Raw genomic sequence first — 16,239 nt, 5'->3', positions numbered from 1 at the left:
TGGCAGAAATGGTGATAACTCATCATCTGGTTGTGTGAGGTGGTAGACATGACCTTTAGGTCCACTTGCCATGTATTAAGACCTTTAACTCTTGAGCTGTATTTAGTCCTCACCTCACCTATGACTTTTGCAGCTCTAGGAATGTCCTAGAGGTGGCCAGCTTCTTGGAGGTTCTATAGTAGGCCAGTTCCTTTCCCGTTAGTTAATACTTCTCCAGCCACATCCTGTTTTCTTAATGTTAAAATCTCATATGCTTGTATCAGTTAGGATGCTTCAGGAGCAAGTAGCAGAAAACATACATTACCATACATTTAAATAATTAGGAAACTACGGCATGCTACATGAGGTCCAGAGGTGGAGGAGCACCAGCCCCCAACCATCAGAGATTGACTCGCCTTCACAGCCCTTCTTTTATTCCACCCTCTTCAGTCTTTTGGCTTCATCCTCAAAGTCCTATAGCAAAATGACTGTAGCAATTCCAGGCACATGCAGATATAACAAGGTCCAGATGAAGCTGAGGACCACCTTTCCTGTGTGTCTCTTTTGTTTTTGTTTTTGTTTTTCTTAATAAACTTCATGTTTAGAGGAGTTTTAGTTTCCCAGCAAAATTGAGCAGAAGGTACACGTTTCCTATATACCTCCTGCCCACACATGCATAGCCTCCCTCCGCCACTATCAACATCCCCCACCAGAGCCTTGTGTCTCTTTTATTTATTTATTTATTTATTTATTTATTTATTTATTTATTGAGACAGGGTCTCACTCTGTCCCCCAGGCTAGAGTGCAGTGGCATGATCTCAGTGCAACCTCTGCTTCCCAGGCTCAAGCAATCCTCCCACCTTAGCCTCCCGAGTAGCTGGGACTATAGGTGCCTGTCACCATGCCTGGCTAATTTCTGTAATTTTTATAGAGATGGGGCTTCACCATGTTGCCCAGACTGGATGCCTCTTTTTAAAAGTGAGAAAAAGCATTCCAAAAGCCCTCTATGCCAAAAAATATTTTTTAAAAAATTTCTCATGTCCTTTTCTAAACCAATCATTCGCAAGCAAAATGAGAGATTCCTATTATTGGTTTAGGAGTTAAATGGATGTTAGGAAGTCATCGTCGTAAGTATCACCACATTTCTGCTGATCTCATTGTTCTTTAAAGCTAATGCCTTTTTTATCTCTTTACTGTTATTTTAGTAAGATTTTGGAAGAGAGAAGAGAGAAATATGTGTGATCCATCTGCCCTGTTTAACAGGAAGTTCTTCACATTTCCATGCTCATGGCAGCATTATGGCCAAGATATGGAAACAACCTAAGTGTTCATTGAGGGATGAATGCAGATATATATATATAATATTTCAGCCTGGTGCAGTGGCTCACACCTGTAATCCCAGCACTTTGGGAGGCTGAGGTGGGCGGATCACTTGAAGTCAAGAGTTCAAGACTAGCCTGGCCAACATGGTGAAACCCCATCTCTACTAAAAATAAAAAAATTAGCCAGGTGTGGTGGTGCATGCCTGTAATCCCAGCTACTTGGGAGGCTGAGGCAGGAGAATCACTTGAACCCGGGAGGTGGAGGTTGCAGTGAGCCAAGATTACACCACTGTACTCCAGCCTGGGTGAAGGAGTGAGATTGTGTCTCAAAAAAAATAATAATAAGGCCGGGCACGGGGGCCTACACCTGTAATCCCAGCACTTTGGGAGGCTGAGGTGGGTGGATCACTTGAGATCAGGAGTTTGAGACCAGGCTGGTTAACATGGCTTAATCCCATCTCTACTAAAAATACAAAAAAATTAGCCGGGCGTGGTGGCAGGTGCCTGTAGTCCCAGCTACGCAGGAGGCTGAGGCAGGAGAATCACTTGAACCCAGAAGGCGGAGGTTGCACTGAGCCAAGATCACGCCACTGCACTCCAGCCTGGGTGACAGAGGGAGACTCCATCTCCAAAAAAAAAAAATAAGTAACAATAATAATAATAATACATATATATAAAAAATATATAATTATATATATTATTTAACAATAAAAGAAGAAGGACATCCTGCCATCTTCAACAACATGGGTGAACTTGAGAGCATTATGCTAAGTGAAATCAGACAGAGAATGACAACTACTGTATGATTTCAGTTACAGGTGGAATCTAAAAAAGCCAAATTCACAGAGAGCGTAGAGTGCCAGTTGTTTGAGGCTAAGGGTTGGGAGAAATGGGGAGATACTAGACAACTTTCAGTTACAAGATGAATACATTCAAGGGATCTAATCTCCAGCATGGTGACTCTAGTTAATAATACTGTATTATTGGCTGGGCGCGGTGGCTCATGCCTGTAATCCCAGCACTTTGAGAGGCCGAGGCGGGCGGATCACGAGGTCAAGAGTTCGAGACCAGCCTGACCAACATAGTGAAACCCCGTCCCTACTACAAATACAAAAATTAACTGGGCGTAGTGGCGCGCGCCTGTAATCCCAGCTACTTGGGAGGCTGAGCTGGGAAGATCCTGTGAGCCCAGGAGTTCCTGTGAATACAGTGAGTGATTGCTCCACTGCACTCCAGCTTGGGAGGCAGAGAGAGACCGTGTCTCTAAAAAATAAAAATAAAAAGTGTTCTCACCATGGAAAAAAAAAACCCGGTAACTGTGAGGTGACATATGTTAGCTAACTTGTGGTAATCATTTTACAGTGTACACATATACCAAATCACATTGTATACCTTAAATATACACAATTTTATTTATTTATTTATTTGAGATGGAGTCTCGCTCTGTGGCCCAGGCTGGAGTACAGTGGCGCGATCTCAGCTCACTGCAAGCTCCGCCTCCCGGGTTCACGCCATTCTCCTGCCTCAGCCTCCCGAGTAGCTGGGACTACAGGCGCCCGCCACCATGCCCGGCTAATTTTTTTTTTGTATTTTTAGTAGAGACGGGGTTTCACTGTGTTAGCCAGGATGGTCTCGATCTCCTGACCTCGTGATCCAACTGCCTCGGCCTCCCAAAGTGCTGGGATTACAAACGTGAGCCACCGCGCCCGGCCACACAATTTTATTTATGTATTATAAGTGTAAGATGTTATACCTCAGTAAAACCGAAGAAAAATAAAATACCAAAAAATAGGAAGTTCTTTAATAACTTTCTTACATATACCTGTACTACTAACTCTATTTTCTTCTTGTTTTTGTTTTTCCTATGTTTCATTATGAAATTTTTCCCATGTATAGAAAAGTAGAGAGAATAGTATATTGAACACTTACAGGTCTTGCTTTAACAGTTACTTATTAATATTTTGCAATTATATTTGCTTCATCTACATTTTTTGATGATATGTTTTGATGTAAATTGCAAGTACCATGGCATTTCACCTCAAACGCCTTCCAAATGCATCTTTTAAAAGTAAAGACAGGCCGGGCACAGTGGCTCACACCTGTAATCCCAACACTTTGGGAGGCCGAGATGGGTGGATCACGAGGTCAAGACTTCAAGACCAGCCTGGGCAAGATGCTGAAACCCCGTCTCTACTAAAAACACAAAAATTAGCCGGGCATGGTGGCACACACCTGTAATCCCAGCTACTCAGGAGGCTGAGGCAGGAGAATCGCTTGAACCCGGGCGGCAGACGTTGCAGTGAGCCAAGATTGTGCCATTGCACTCCAGCCTGGGTGACAGAGCAAGACTCCATCTCAAAAAAAAAAAAAAAAAAAAAAAAAACTAAAGACAGGACCGGGCGTGGTGGCTCATGCCTGTAATCCCACCACTTTGGAAGGCGGAGGAGGGCAGATCACCTAAGGTCAGGAGTTCGAGACCAGCCTGGCCAACATGGTGAAACCCCGTCTCTACTTAAAATACAAAAAATAGCTGGGCATGGTGGCGCACACCTGTAGTCCCAGCTACTCGGGATGCTAAGGCAGGAGAATCGCTCAAACCTGGGAGGTGGAGGTTGCAGTGAGCCGAGGTCGCACCACTGCACTCCAGCCTGGGCAACAGAGCAAGACTCTTTCTAAAAAAAAAAAAAAAAAGACAGGCCTAGCACAGTGGCTCACACCTGCAATCCCAACAGTTTGGGAGGCCGAGCAAGTAGCCTCATTTGAGGCCACAAGTTTGAGACCAGTCTGGGCAACATAAGCAAGACCCTGTCTCTATAAAAAATTTTAAAATTAGCCAGATACTGTGACATGTGCCTATAAGCCCAGCTACTCACAAGGTTGAGGTGGGTGGATCCCCTGAGCCCTGGAGTTTGTGGCTGCAGTGAGCCATGATCATGCCACTGCACTCCAGCCTGGGTGACAGAGCAAGATCCTATCTCTAAAAATTAAAAATAAATACATAAAAAGAAAGGCAATTTTCTATATAACCATGATGCTGTTATCACACTTAATAAAATCCAGCTCCTTTTTAATCTATCTCCTGCAGGATAAGGAGGTCCTATCATGATGGAGAGGGCTTCATAGAGAGAGAGCCTGTTAGAAAGTTTGGAAACAAATCTTCATCAACAGAAGATTTGTTAAGTAAATTGTGATATATTCATACTATGGATTACTGGGGAATATTTAAAATGATATAGTTCTATATATGGAAACACGTCCACAACATCACTAGGTTTTTTAAAAAGCATCTCTCAAAATAGTATGTACTACCCACATTTCATGTTCCGGGTGATCGTGTGATCCAGTTCTTGATTTAAAATGCATTTGCGTGTGTGCCCAGTAACAACGTCTGGAAGGATGTAAATAAAAATGCTAATAACACTTGATCTTGGGTGGCAGAGTTATGGATACTGTTTTTTTTTCTTTTTTTTATGTTTCAGCCTCATCTAAATTGTTTTATTATTTGGGTCTTCAGCGGTAAGCAGACAATAGTGTTGTTGCTCTTCCTGATACAGAAGAACAGGTATTGAGGAACGTCGGGAGAGATGCGTTCTTTGGCCTGTAGACACGCAGAATGAATGGCAGCTTTGTTTTTATAGTACAGGAAGGTGATAGTCCATTATAAATTGTCATCCCAACATAATTCTTATGACACTGAAAAACTACATGTGGCCTTGTTTTATTTTTATAGTAAAATATACATAACACAAAATTTACTATTTTTAAGTGTCTAGTTTAGTGGCATTAAGTACATTCACAATGTTGTGTAGTCATACTGTCATCCATCTCCAGAACTTTCTCATCATCTCCAGATGAAGCTGTATATCCACTAAATACCCCCTCCCTATTCCCCGCTCCTTCCAACTCCTGATAACTCTTGTTCTACTTTCTGTCTAGGTATCTCATGTAAGTGGAACCATCCAATATTTGTCCTTTGTGTCTGGCTTATTTCATTTAGTGTGATGCTTTCAAGTGTCATTCATATAGTAGCAGAATTTCATTCATTTTTAAGGCTTGCATAATATTCCACTGAATGGATATACCATATTTTATCTTGTCATCTGTTGATGGACAGTTGGGTTGTTTTCACGTTTGTGGTTTTGTTTTTAAGCGACTATACTTTTGGACTCTGTTTTAAGTTCAAGTATTTGAGACCGAAAAGATTTCAAAGCAACAAAGTATCCAGGGTGAAAATAAGAGAAAAGGGAGACAGATCAGCAGTGCTGCTTCATGAGACTTGAAGGAGCAGCTTTCAAAGCAGAAAGCAGAAAAACAATTTTTTTCTCTAAAACTTCTTTTTCTCCCTATCTTTGTCACCTCTCCCTGCTCAATCACCTGATGAAAGTGGAGAAGTAGTAAAAGCTAGTAACAGTTAACTGTGACTATTCCTCATCTAACTCTTCTGCTAATGCAGATGTGTTTGATTTTGGTTTTGCCTTGTGTTGTTTTGTTTTTTACTGCCTAGGAAGCAGGTAGTTCTACCTCTTATTGTGACATTGCTTTTTTATAAGCTTAACCATAATTAAGATGACATGTGTTGGGTTGTTTTATACACACATAGAATTCATTCGTTGGTTCATTGAAAAAAATATCTCTTTAGCACCTACTATGAGCCAATCATGACCCACAGTGCGTAAAAGGGCTTGTCAAAAAGTAAATTGAAGCTGGGCACGGTGGCTCACACCTGTAATCCCAGCACTTTGGGAGGCTGAGGTGGGCAGATCACCTGAGGTCAGGAGTTCAAGACCAGCCTGGCCAACATGGTGAAACCCTGTCTCCACTAAAAATACAAAAATTAGCCGGGCATGGTGGCGTGCGCCTGTAATCCCAGCTACTCGGGAGGCTGAGGCAGGAGAATTGCTTCAACCTGGGAGGCAGAGGTTGCAGTGAGCCGAGATCACACCACTGTACTCCAGCCTGGGTGACAGAGTGAGAGTGTTTCGTAAACAAATAAATAAATAAATAAATGTAAATTGAAACACTCATCCTCAGAAAATACAATTAAACTACAACTCAATATTAAGTAACAGGTATGGGTGCTGAGTAAGGTACTAATGAGTGGCCCATCACCAGGACAAAACTTTTTTTCATGCCAGTATAACAGTTTCCTAAAATCATAGCTTTGTATCAAAGAACGTATGCATAGGACTGCATTTCTTCATTACTGATATTTTTGGTGATTGCCCTGATCTTGTTTACCTGGTTGATCTTGCTGTCAGGTTCCCCTTTCAAAGGAAAGCAACTGTATGGCAAGTACAACTTACTTACCTGCAAATGGGTGAATAGTTGTAACTGAATTCATAGAAGACTGGTGTAGGTTCAGTTCACTTTGTCACGTTCCCATATCTCATGTTCCACTTACACTGTTGGGCTTTCCCATCATTCCTGTCATCTGCGCCAGGGACAGCAAGTGGGGCAGAACCTAACTTGACTGTGTCACTGGAGAGAGCTGGTCACTGCAAACCCTTCAGCCTTGATTGTTTTCCCTTATGCAAAGTCACCACCAATGTGCCCTCCCTGAGGTATTGGCAAGGCTAATCAGGCTGTTTTTTTTTTTTTTGAGACAGAGTCTTGCTCTGTTGCCCAGGCTGGAGTGCAGTGGCACAATCTCGGCTCACTGCAACCTCCCCCTCCCGGGTTCAAGCAATTCCCCTGCCTCAGCCTCCTGAGTAGCTGGGACTACAGGCACGCGCCACCATGCCCAGCTAATTTTTTGTATTTTAGTAGAGACGGGGTTTCACCATGTTGGCCAGGATGGTCTCGATCTCCTGACCTCGTCATCTGCCCGCCTTGGCCTCCCAAAGTGCCGGGATTACAGGCGTGAGCCACCGAACCTGGCCTTAATCAGGCTGTTTTCTGAGCACCATTAAACTGGGTGGATCTTGTTACCTCAGAAAAGGTTCATTTGGTTTATTTTGTTTGTTCTCCCCTCTTGCCCTTAGACCATCATCTGCAAATAGCATAAGCAGCAGCACATCTTCAAATCATAGCGGCCACACTCCAGAGCCCCCACTCCCACCGGTTGGAGGTGACCTCGCCAGCCGACTGTCCAGTGATGAAGGGGAGATGGACGGAGCCGACGAATCCGAGAAGCTAGACTGTCAGTTCTCCACGCACCACCCCAGACCTCTGGCGGTAGGCCTCCTTCCGTTCCTTGCCATGCGTTCTTCGCCTGTGCTTTGCAGACACTTAGGTGATCATACCAGAGGCATGATCCCTCCTAAGGCAAGGCTGCCTGCGCAGTGTTTTACAAAAAGGCTTACCATGAGTTTGAATGATTGCCTTAGAAATACCCTTGAACATTACAAAAGGAAAGGAATGGGCTCCCAGCTTATTATAATCCCAAGTACTTCCACATACTACTAAAAAGAAAAAAGGGGAAAAAATGGATAATCCCGAGTATTTATGGCCCGCTTTGAAGCGAGCACGCTTGAGAAATAGTGTTTCTGTAAGTGCACTCAGGAGCTGACCCTCTGGCCTTGTCCATCTAAAAATGGAGCCTCTGATGTCCAGGGTTAGCTCGGTTCACCTACTCTGGAAACTGTCTTAGCAGCGTGTCAGGGGCCAGCCCTTGTTGGTATTCTCCCCTGTTGGTTCTAAGTGTTACTGTTGTGTGACCATATGGCACCAGAACTGAGCGTGTGTGTGTGTTGAAGGAAAGAGGAAGCACTTCAGGTCACCATGATTGCTGATTAATAAGGGCACTTTCTTTCCATTTCCTTGAATGAGTGCACACTGACAGTTCAGAAGGTCATTGACACTGAGGTGGGACCTTAGTTTCCCACCTCACAGGAGGCATCCGCTGGAGGCTTGTTTATTGTTTGCGTACGAGCACTTGAGGAGGGAATGCCTGGTGCTGCCATTGCAGAGCCAAATGCAGGGGCCTAGAACATGGGACCCCATGGTGGTTTACTCTGGTGCCGGCCTGAGTCCTGCAGGATCAGCTCTGTCTCTAGACTGTATAAGTGAAATCCATCCTGGTCCCGCATCAAGATCGAGTGAATCCCTCTTCCCTCCTATCCATGTCATGAACGAAGGCCAAGTTCACTTCCTTTCCTGGGGATAATGCTTACCTGTGGCTCACCATCAGCCTGAGACTTTGCCTCTTGTTTAGTACAGAAAATAGGGACGATTAAGAATGCCTTTGACTGCCAGAAGTGGAACATTCAACTCATCTGGCACAAGCGCTAAGGTCATTTAATCATCTCACGTAGCAGGGCGTGTAGAGGCAGGTGCTCCCAACCTTGATTCAGCTTCTCCACGATGTCATGGAGCTGAGGGACAATCTCTGCAATTGCCTCTACTTTTCACGCATGGTCCCTGTACGTCAGCTGCTGCTCCGATATTACATCCTCACCCAGTGGTGTGCTACTCAGGTTGGAAAGGGACAAACAGAAAAGGGGTCTTCTTCCAAGATGTTGCCTTATGTTAGGAAAGAAAATCTTCCTATGAAAACCCCAGCAGACTTCCCCTTATATCTACCAGAAATGGGTCACATGCCCCCGCCGGATCAATTCGCAGCAGAGAAGGAAGGGGTTGCAGTGACGCAGGAGGAACCAGCCATGATTCATCCCAAGGTTCTGGGAGGAGACCCGCTTGATTACTGCTCTGTGTCAGATATCAGAATAAAAGTGTGGTTCTGTTAGCAAGGAAAAGACAGAGAGAGGTGGGAGTGGGTGGTAGTTGGTGAGGTTGGCAACCAGTAGGGTCTGCCACGGTGGCCCACGCAGTGAGGATCTACAGCTCTGCTGGAGGCGTAACATGCCAGCCGGGAACTGGAGCCTCTCAGGGCCTAGCCTCGCATCTGTACGGAATCAGATACACAGGTAGCAAAGACAAAACGGTGCCTCCAGCTCCTGAGTCTGAAAGAAATATGAGGCTCTGCCAGAAGGCCAGACTCTGGAGCACATCAAGACATTTGTCCAGATGACAACCTGCCAGGCTGCAGTGGATTCGCTAAACTCGGGATGTGGCGCAGCTGTGTGCCCTTAATGTTTTGCTGATTTAAATGGAAAGGCCACAGATTTGTGTCTTTGCTTTGTCCTTTCTGTCATGGCCAGTTGATACATTAAATCATTGTTTGTAATGAATGCTTGCTCGGTGCATCTTTAGCAATTGGGATGAGGGAAGAAATGATGTCTAGACCTGGAACAGCTCCCACATGCTGCCGGGGACCAGCTTCTATGTCGGAAAATTCCCTTTGTATGTTTTCTTGCTTGGTCAATAAGCACTTAACATGAAGGTGCAGAAAAGTGTTTTTCATCAGCAGTACCAGATTTGATGGGTGACAAGATTTTAATGCGAAACCCCCCAAAACACCAATAGAAACAGAACAAAGGGAAGGTCTTGCATTTCCTCCTGAGAACTGTTCCAAAGTCTAGTTCCAGGACGGGTTTGTGGAATGAGTGCCAATCCAGCCCTGTGTCTGGGAGAGAGGCCAGGGAGCTGCTGTGAGGCCTGGAGGAAGGGGGAGAGCTGCTTTTGAGTTATAGAGTCATTTGCAGACTTGCCTGAGCCCTAAACCAGCCAAATGTCACCTTCTCTGAGGCTGCTTCTTGCATTTCTGTCTGCTAGCCTTCCAGTTGCCCTAACATCATAATCAAATATTTATTAAACATCTGAATGCCAATATTTCATCCACATATTTTAAGAGGGATAGTGTGCTTTAAACATTTTGTGGATCCCTGTCTCCCCCATCTATTTGTTAGCCCAAATGCCTACTATCCTCATACTGAGGAGAAGGAAGAGGATGGGCTCCCCTGTCTATACACTGATAGTCGAATCAGGTATGTAGGCATCCTGTGTATAACGTAAAACAGCCATGTCATAAGTCCAAGGCAAAATGTAATAAAGCAGGCAATGGGTGTGCCATGGGAATTCACAGTGGGAAGATCACTCAGATGAGAGCCACTGGAAATGAGAGTCTTGATAAGGGAACCAGGAGAGAGAGGGGGGAATTGGGATTGACAAAAAGAAGAAGGAAGGAGACAACAGGGAGAAGGAACAGCAGGAGCAAAAGCTTCAAGGTGGTGCTGTGTCCCAGGACAGCCTACAAAGACTGATTGGAGGCAGAAATGTGGTCGAGACTGGGAAACGAAGGCATTTAGCCTGGCTGGAAGCAAAGTGGCTCTGTTGACATCAGATAGGAAAGGTGGGACCTGGGACACCAGCACAAGCAGTTTCCATTACTATCATGAGAAGCAGGGAACCACCAAGTTCCTTGAGAAAATGTGGCTGATAATAGGACAAACAGATGGTCCTGAAAAGTCACCCTGGGTGTTGGTTGTTGTTTCTTTTTTTTTTTTTTCTCTGAGACACAGTCTCAGTCTGTCACCCAGGCTGGAGTGCAGTGGCACAGTCTCAGCTCACTGCAACCTCCACCTCCCAGGTTCAAGCTATTCCCCTGCCTCAGCCTCCCTACGAGCTGGGATCCCAGGCACGTGCCACCATGCCTGGCTAATTTTTGTATTTTTAGTAGAAACGGGGCTTCACCATGTTGGCCAGACTGGTCTCAAACTCCTGACCTCAAGTGATCCGCCCACCTCAGCCTCCCAAAGTGCTGGCAATATAGGCATGAGCCACTGTGCCTGGCATTATTTGTTTCTTAACCAAAAATGCTGGCTCAATCCCAGAAGTAGAAAACGTAGCCCCTTCTGTGCCACAGAAAATTGAACGTAGCTATTGTTGAGTTGTAATATGAGGTTCTGCAGAAAATCCAGAGCTCAAACTACAGAACTGCAGAAGTATTTTTGGCTTCAGTACGGTTTGCTTCTTTGAGTAAAACTGTGCCCTTGTGTGTTTTTATGTAAATGTTATTTTTCTCTGTATAGTTTATATTAACTTATTAACCTGTAATCAAAATTAAAATTTTTTTTTCCTCACAGTTTTGCTCATTTGGGAGTCGCCTCATGGGACGAGGGTACTATGTGTTTGATAGAAGATGGGATCGTTTTCGATTCGCACTAAACTCCATGGTAGAAAAACACCTGAATTCACAGATGTGGAAGTAAGTGAGCAGCTTTTGTGCAATATAAGATCCAAGCTGCCCCACAGTTACCTGAAACTTAACTTTCTAAATAAATGTCAGTGGCTGACTTTTCATAGAACAAAATGATTCTGAAGTCAGGATGCTTGATTAATTCTTAAATACCAGCTCTTCTTAATGGTTTGCCTGAAGGTTTTGAGAAACACGAATGATGTGTTACATGCTTTGTCTTTTTTGGAGACCATTTTTGTGTTGGTAATCTCCTAAATGAGAAGAATGTTAGATAATATATTGTCTGTTTACCTAAGTTAAAGGGCCTTTTTATTGCTCCTAGAGAATCTAAGGATATTAAGAACATGCTTCTGGCTGAGTGCAGTGATTCACGCCTGTAATCCCAGCGCTTGGGAGGCCAAAGCAGGAGGATTGCTTGAGGCCAGGAGTTTGAGATCAGCCTGGGCAATATAGCAAGACCCCCATCTCTACAAAAAATAATTTTTAAAAATTAGATGGGTGTAGTGACACACACTTATGATCCTAGCTACTTGAAAGGCTTGGGGTGGGAGGATCGCTTCAGGCCAAGAGTTCAAGGTTACAGTGAGCTATGATTGTGCCACTGCACTCAGCCTGGGCAATGGAGCAAGACCCTCTCTCTTAAAAAAAAATATATATATACATATATATATATATATATATATGCTTCTGTTTGTGATGTTAATACTACAATATCAAAACTAAAGATTTCAGCCAGGCACGGTGGCTCACGCCTGTAATCCTGGCACTTTGGGAGGCTGAGGCGAGCAGATCAACTGAGATCAGGAGTCCAAGACCAGCCTGGCCAACATAGTGAAACCCCCGTCTCTACTAAAAATACAAAAATTAGCTGGGTGTGGTGGCGCACACCTGTAATCCCAGCTACTCAGGAGGCTAAGGCAGGAGAATCGCTTGAACCCGGAAGGCAGAGTTTGCAGTGAGCTGAGATCATACCACTGCACTCCACCCTGGGTGACAGAGGGAGACTCCGTCTCAAAAAAAAAACTAAAGATTTCATTATGGTTGTGGACCAATTGCTAATTTCTAGTTGTTTGCTGTCCTGTGAAAACATCTGTACACTTGCCAACAGGGCAGATCCTGAGCAAAGCTGTGAAGTTGGTTAAGTTTGTCTTTGGCCCTTCCCGCCTCCTTAGGACTCCCCACCCACCTCTACTTGTACTTCTCTACCCTAAACTCCAACTTAGGTTCCCTTTCTCTTAAGTTCCTTTACTATCCACTTCCCAGTGTACTTACATTTTAATAGGGGATTCATAAACAGGGAAGAAGCCTTGATCTGGAAGAATGCTATTGGTAAGAAATAATAGGCCACTTGATAATGTAAGGCCGGCCCACTGGGTATCCCCATCACCCACTCCTACAAAGGTGAGCTCTCAAGATATCATCATCCATTGGAGTCATGGATCACATAAATCTGGGCCTAGACAGTCCAGGAAAGACAACAGCTGAGGCCCCCCAGCTGCCCACTGAGGTCCAGTAGAGGCAAGGAAGGGATTCCTAAGAAATGGGAGGGAACAGAAGTCAAAATTTGCCCCTCTTCCAGGATTCCTCCTCTCCCCCAGGCAGCTACGACACCTTAGGCCCCTTCTGGAAGCCTAAAGAGCTTCCAGACCTGAACTTCTAGAAGTGAGCCCCATTTGTGTCTGAATTGAGCTCTCATGGCAGACTTAGTACTAAATGTTAACATTTACTATAAGGTAGGTAAGGGCCACAAGAGAAGCTTATCATTTCTTCCCATTTAAGTGACTGCCCAGTGTGTGTAAAGGGCACCCTTGATATTTACTTGTGTCCATTCCAAACAGCAACAAATTGGTGCTACACATGGGGTGACTGTGCTCTCAGTTACTTGGTGATTGAGCCTCTGCTCTTGTTCCCCAAGACGGCAGCCAGCCCTGGTGATCCTCGCAGCTCTTTGCTCCCTGTGTTATGGAAGTGTCAATCCCAGACACGTGGAAGGAATGTGTTGATCTGTATTTCACTCCCTGGTGTCCTGTCAGCTCAAGCTCCATATTCCTTTCCTCCTCAGGCACAGAAACCCGAGCCACAGGGCATCAGGTCCCTCCCCCCTGTTCAGGACTTGCCTAACCAATCTGCTGTCACTGAGCAACATTGGGGCTGCCTGGGTGTCAACTCTGGAGAGCGTAGCACCCCGCTACCCTCTCAACCTCGCTGCCCAAACCCCAGGCCCCGGCGGGCCCGAACCTGGAGGGATGGCAGCCGATGGGGGCGTGGAAGACATTAGGAAGAAAAGGAACGGCCAAGACTCTTTTTTCTTTAACAAGCATTTAACTCTGCATCAGGAGCCGCCAACACAGTATTCTCTTTCAGCCAGGTCAGCATCTGGACCTCCATGCCACCTGGCAGGGGAGGTTGGGCACTGTCAGTAATTTATTTGCATCTGTGGGCTTTAGTGTGGGACTTCCCTGGGCCAGTGTGCAAAGCTTAAACCAGGGCACAGCCCAGCAAAGCTGAAATCCACTGCCATTTGGCACCTAAAAAAAAACACATAAACTGTTTAGCTTTGGCAGGGAAGGGACTCCTGGGGACAGGGAGCTGCCACATGCCCCTCACCCTATTTCTCCCCTGCCCTATCTCCCCTCCTGCCCCTGCTATCCACTTGTGAGTAGTGAGGCAAGAAAAGGATAGAAAGTGTGCCTAAAAAGAGCACCCGTCCCAATCCTGAGTGTCAGCCAGGTAAGATTTAGGACTTCAACTCTGCTAGTTAGCAGAAGTTGAAGTGTGAATTTATACTATTTAATTGGAAAATTATAAATTGAGACATTAAAAATGGATCCCATTCAGGCCGGGTGCAGTGGCTCACGCCTGTAATCCCAGCACTTTGGGAGGCCGAGGCAGGCAGATCACGATGTTAGGAGATCGAGACCATCCTGGCTAACACGGTGAAACCCCGTCTCTACTAAAAACAAAAATTCATCCGGGCCTGGTGGCGGGTGACTGTAGTCCCAGCTACTCAGGAGGCTGAGGCAGCAGAATGGCGTGAACCCGGGAGGCGGAGCTTGCAGTGAGCCGAGATCACACCACTGCACTCCAGCCTGGGGAACAGAGCAAGACTCCGTCTAAAAAAAAAAAAAAATGGAAAAAATGGATCCCATTCAAAGTCATTGATTGGGATCCTCTCTAAATGAGCCATCTGGTATTTGTAAATAACTTTTTATTACAAGTAACTGCCAAACCTCTGCCCACATGTATTTCTATCTATACTTTAGTGTAAGCAAACTTGAGTCAAGGAAAGATGGAGTGGGTTGCCTATAGTACCACAGCAAGGCAACAAAAGCAGCAGGAAAGTTGGGAGGTTCCTCCCCCTCTAAGAAATGTTCCCTGCCCCTGTTAGGAAGGGGTTGTGCAGGGCCAGACAGTTCTAAGGATGTGTGTAGACATTTCCAGTCTGATCATATGGGAGTCCTTGCCCACCATGCATAGTCCCTGACAATATGGGTATGGTGCTGCTGAGAATCCACCTGCTCACCCATCCACCTACCCATTCATCCGTCCATTCATTCACTCATTCATTCATTGCAACAAGTATTTATGGGGCACCTTGCTGAGTGCTTACAGGATCTCTTACCTTCTTTAGGCTTGAGAGAATGTAAATTCTCAATGCCATCATGGCCGTTGTGAGTTTGGCAACATTTTTCTCTTATATTTGATCCCTTTGGTCTGACGTTTTCAAGGACAAGGATTCCTCTGGATTCTACCCTAAAGATGGATGCCACAGGCTCCACCAAAGTGCAGGCCAAAAGCAGAATCTTCAGAGAGGAATGCTAGGAGAGACATTTATCTCTCAGCAGTGCCTCTTTCCAGAGTTCCCTGGCACCTGGTCCTGATGCTACAGCTGGGAGAGTGGCCTCCAAAGAAGAGAAAGGACGGTGTGAGGCCCTGTCTTGCACGTGTTCTAGCCCACTGGGGCAAGGCTCTGGGCCTGCTCACCTTCATGTGCTGCTTTCAAAGAAGGAAAGCTAGTTCCTAATCGCTAGTGAGCCCCAGCTACAGTGAAAATGATTTCCCAGGGAAACCGGGAGAGGGAGCAAGGTGAGAAATGGGAAAGGACCAGCTTGAACACATTTACCTGGCTCCTGAGGGCCATGTGCTTTCCTGCAAAATCACGAACAAACATCCCTGTGGCCGTGTGCCTCCTCCCGGTCCCCAGAGTAGCAGCAGCAGCACCCCAGGCTGTAGGATGGAAGGAGGAGTCACTCCCAGCGCAAATCAGAAGATGGAGTTTGCAGGGAGGCCCCAAGAGTAAGCCACAGCCTAGTGCCGGCCTTGGCTCCAGGGAGTTTGCTCTGAGGTACCCCCCAAGCTCCAAGAAGACCAAAGAAGAAAACAGTGGGTTTCCCCTCCCCTCCTGTTTTTCTCCTCCTGTCCACATCCTACATTTATCTTCAGAACAAACTAGAAATCCCTGATCTCCTTCTCTGGACATATGAGGGTCCCCACACTCACCATTTCCTAACACAGGACAAGAAGACCTGCTAAAGGTCAGCAGCCACACCCCAGACAGCTCCTCTGAGCAAGAGCTAAGGTAGAATGGGCTGAATAGGAAAAAACAAAGCTAGTCCTGGGAGTGGGCAACTTGCCATCTCACCATTCCCAAACCCCTAACCCTCCACGGCCCAGCCACCAGGAGCCAGCAGCCGCGAGTCAATGTGGAAATGGCTCTCTGCAGAGGGAACCAGAGGCTGCAGACAGCAAAGGCGGGAGGATGCTGGCCTTGGAGAGGGCCGTTCCCCAACTGCCTCCAGCCCAGAGCAGGGTGGGGAAAGCCCCGAGAGTCCCTGGGCAGAAGCTGGAGTGGGTAGAGAGGGGAAGCTCCGGCCCCTGTGTCCAGGTAGCAAAGCCCTGTCC

At 45.9% G+C, this 16,239-nt stretch overlaps 1 protein-coding gene across 10 annotated transcripts in view; it reads left to right on the top strand.

Annotated features, from left to right (window-relative positions):
- Positions 1 to 16,239, top strand: part of ATXN7L1 (ataxin 7 like 1) — a 266,428-nt gene that overhangs the window by 240,200 nt on the left and 9,989 nt on the right. For 5 of the 10 annotated variants that reach the window (XR_010112781.1, XM_055114801.2, XM_034964734.3 and 2 more), the window contains exons 8-10: positions 7,283 to 7,475; positions 11,225 to 11,346; positions 13,400 to 13,705. Coding sequence is in view for 8 of the 10 variants with exons in the window: in XM_055114801.2 (XP_054970776.1) it covers positions 7,283 to 7,475; positions 11,225 to 11,346; positions 13,400 to 13,705 (621 nt within the window). In the remaining 2 variants the exon portion in view is untranslated. The remainder of the gene's footprint in view (positions 1 to 7,282; positions 7,476 to 11,224; positions 11,347 to 13,399; positions 13,706 to 16,239) is intronic. The other 5 variants (XR_010112782.1, XM_055114804.2, XM_055114803.2 and 2 more) reach the window with 1 other exon arrangement.

Source organism: Pan paniscus, chromosome 6 (genome assembly GCF_029289425.2).
Source record: "Pan paniscus chromosome 6, NHGRI_mPanPan1-v2.0_pri, whole genome shotgun sequence".
Taxonomy (NCBI): domain Eukaryota; kingdom Metazoa; phylum Chordata; class Mammalia; order Primates; family Hominidae; genus Pan; species Pan paniscus.
Note: the sequence above shows the minus strand (reverse complement) of the source record. Positions and strands in the feature narration are given on the sequence as shown.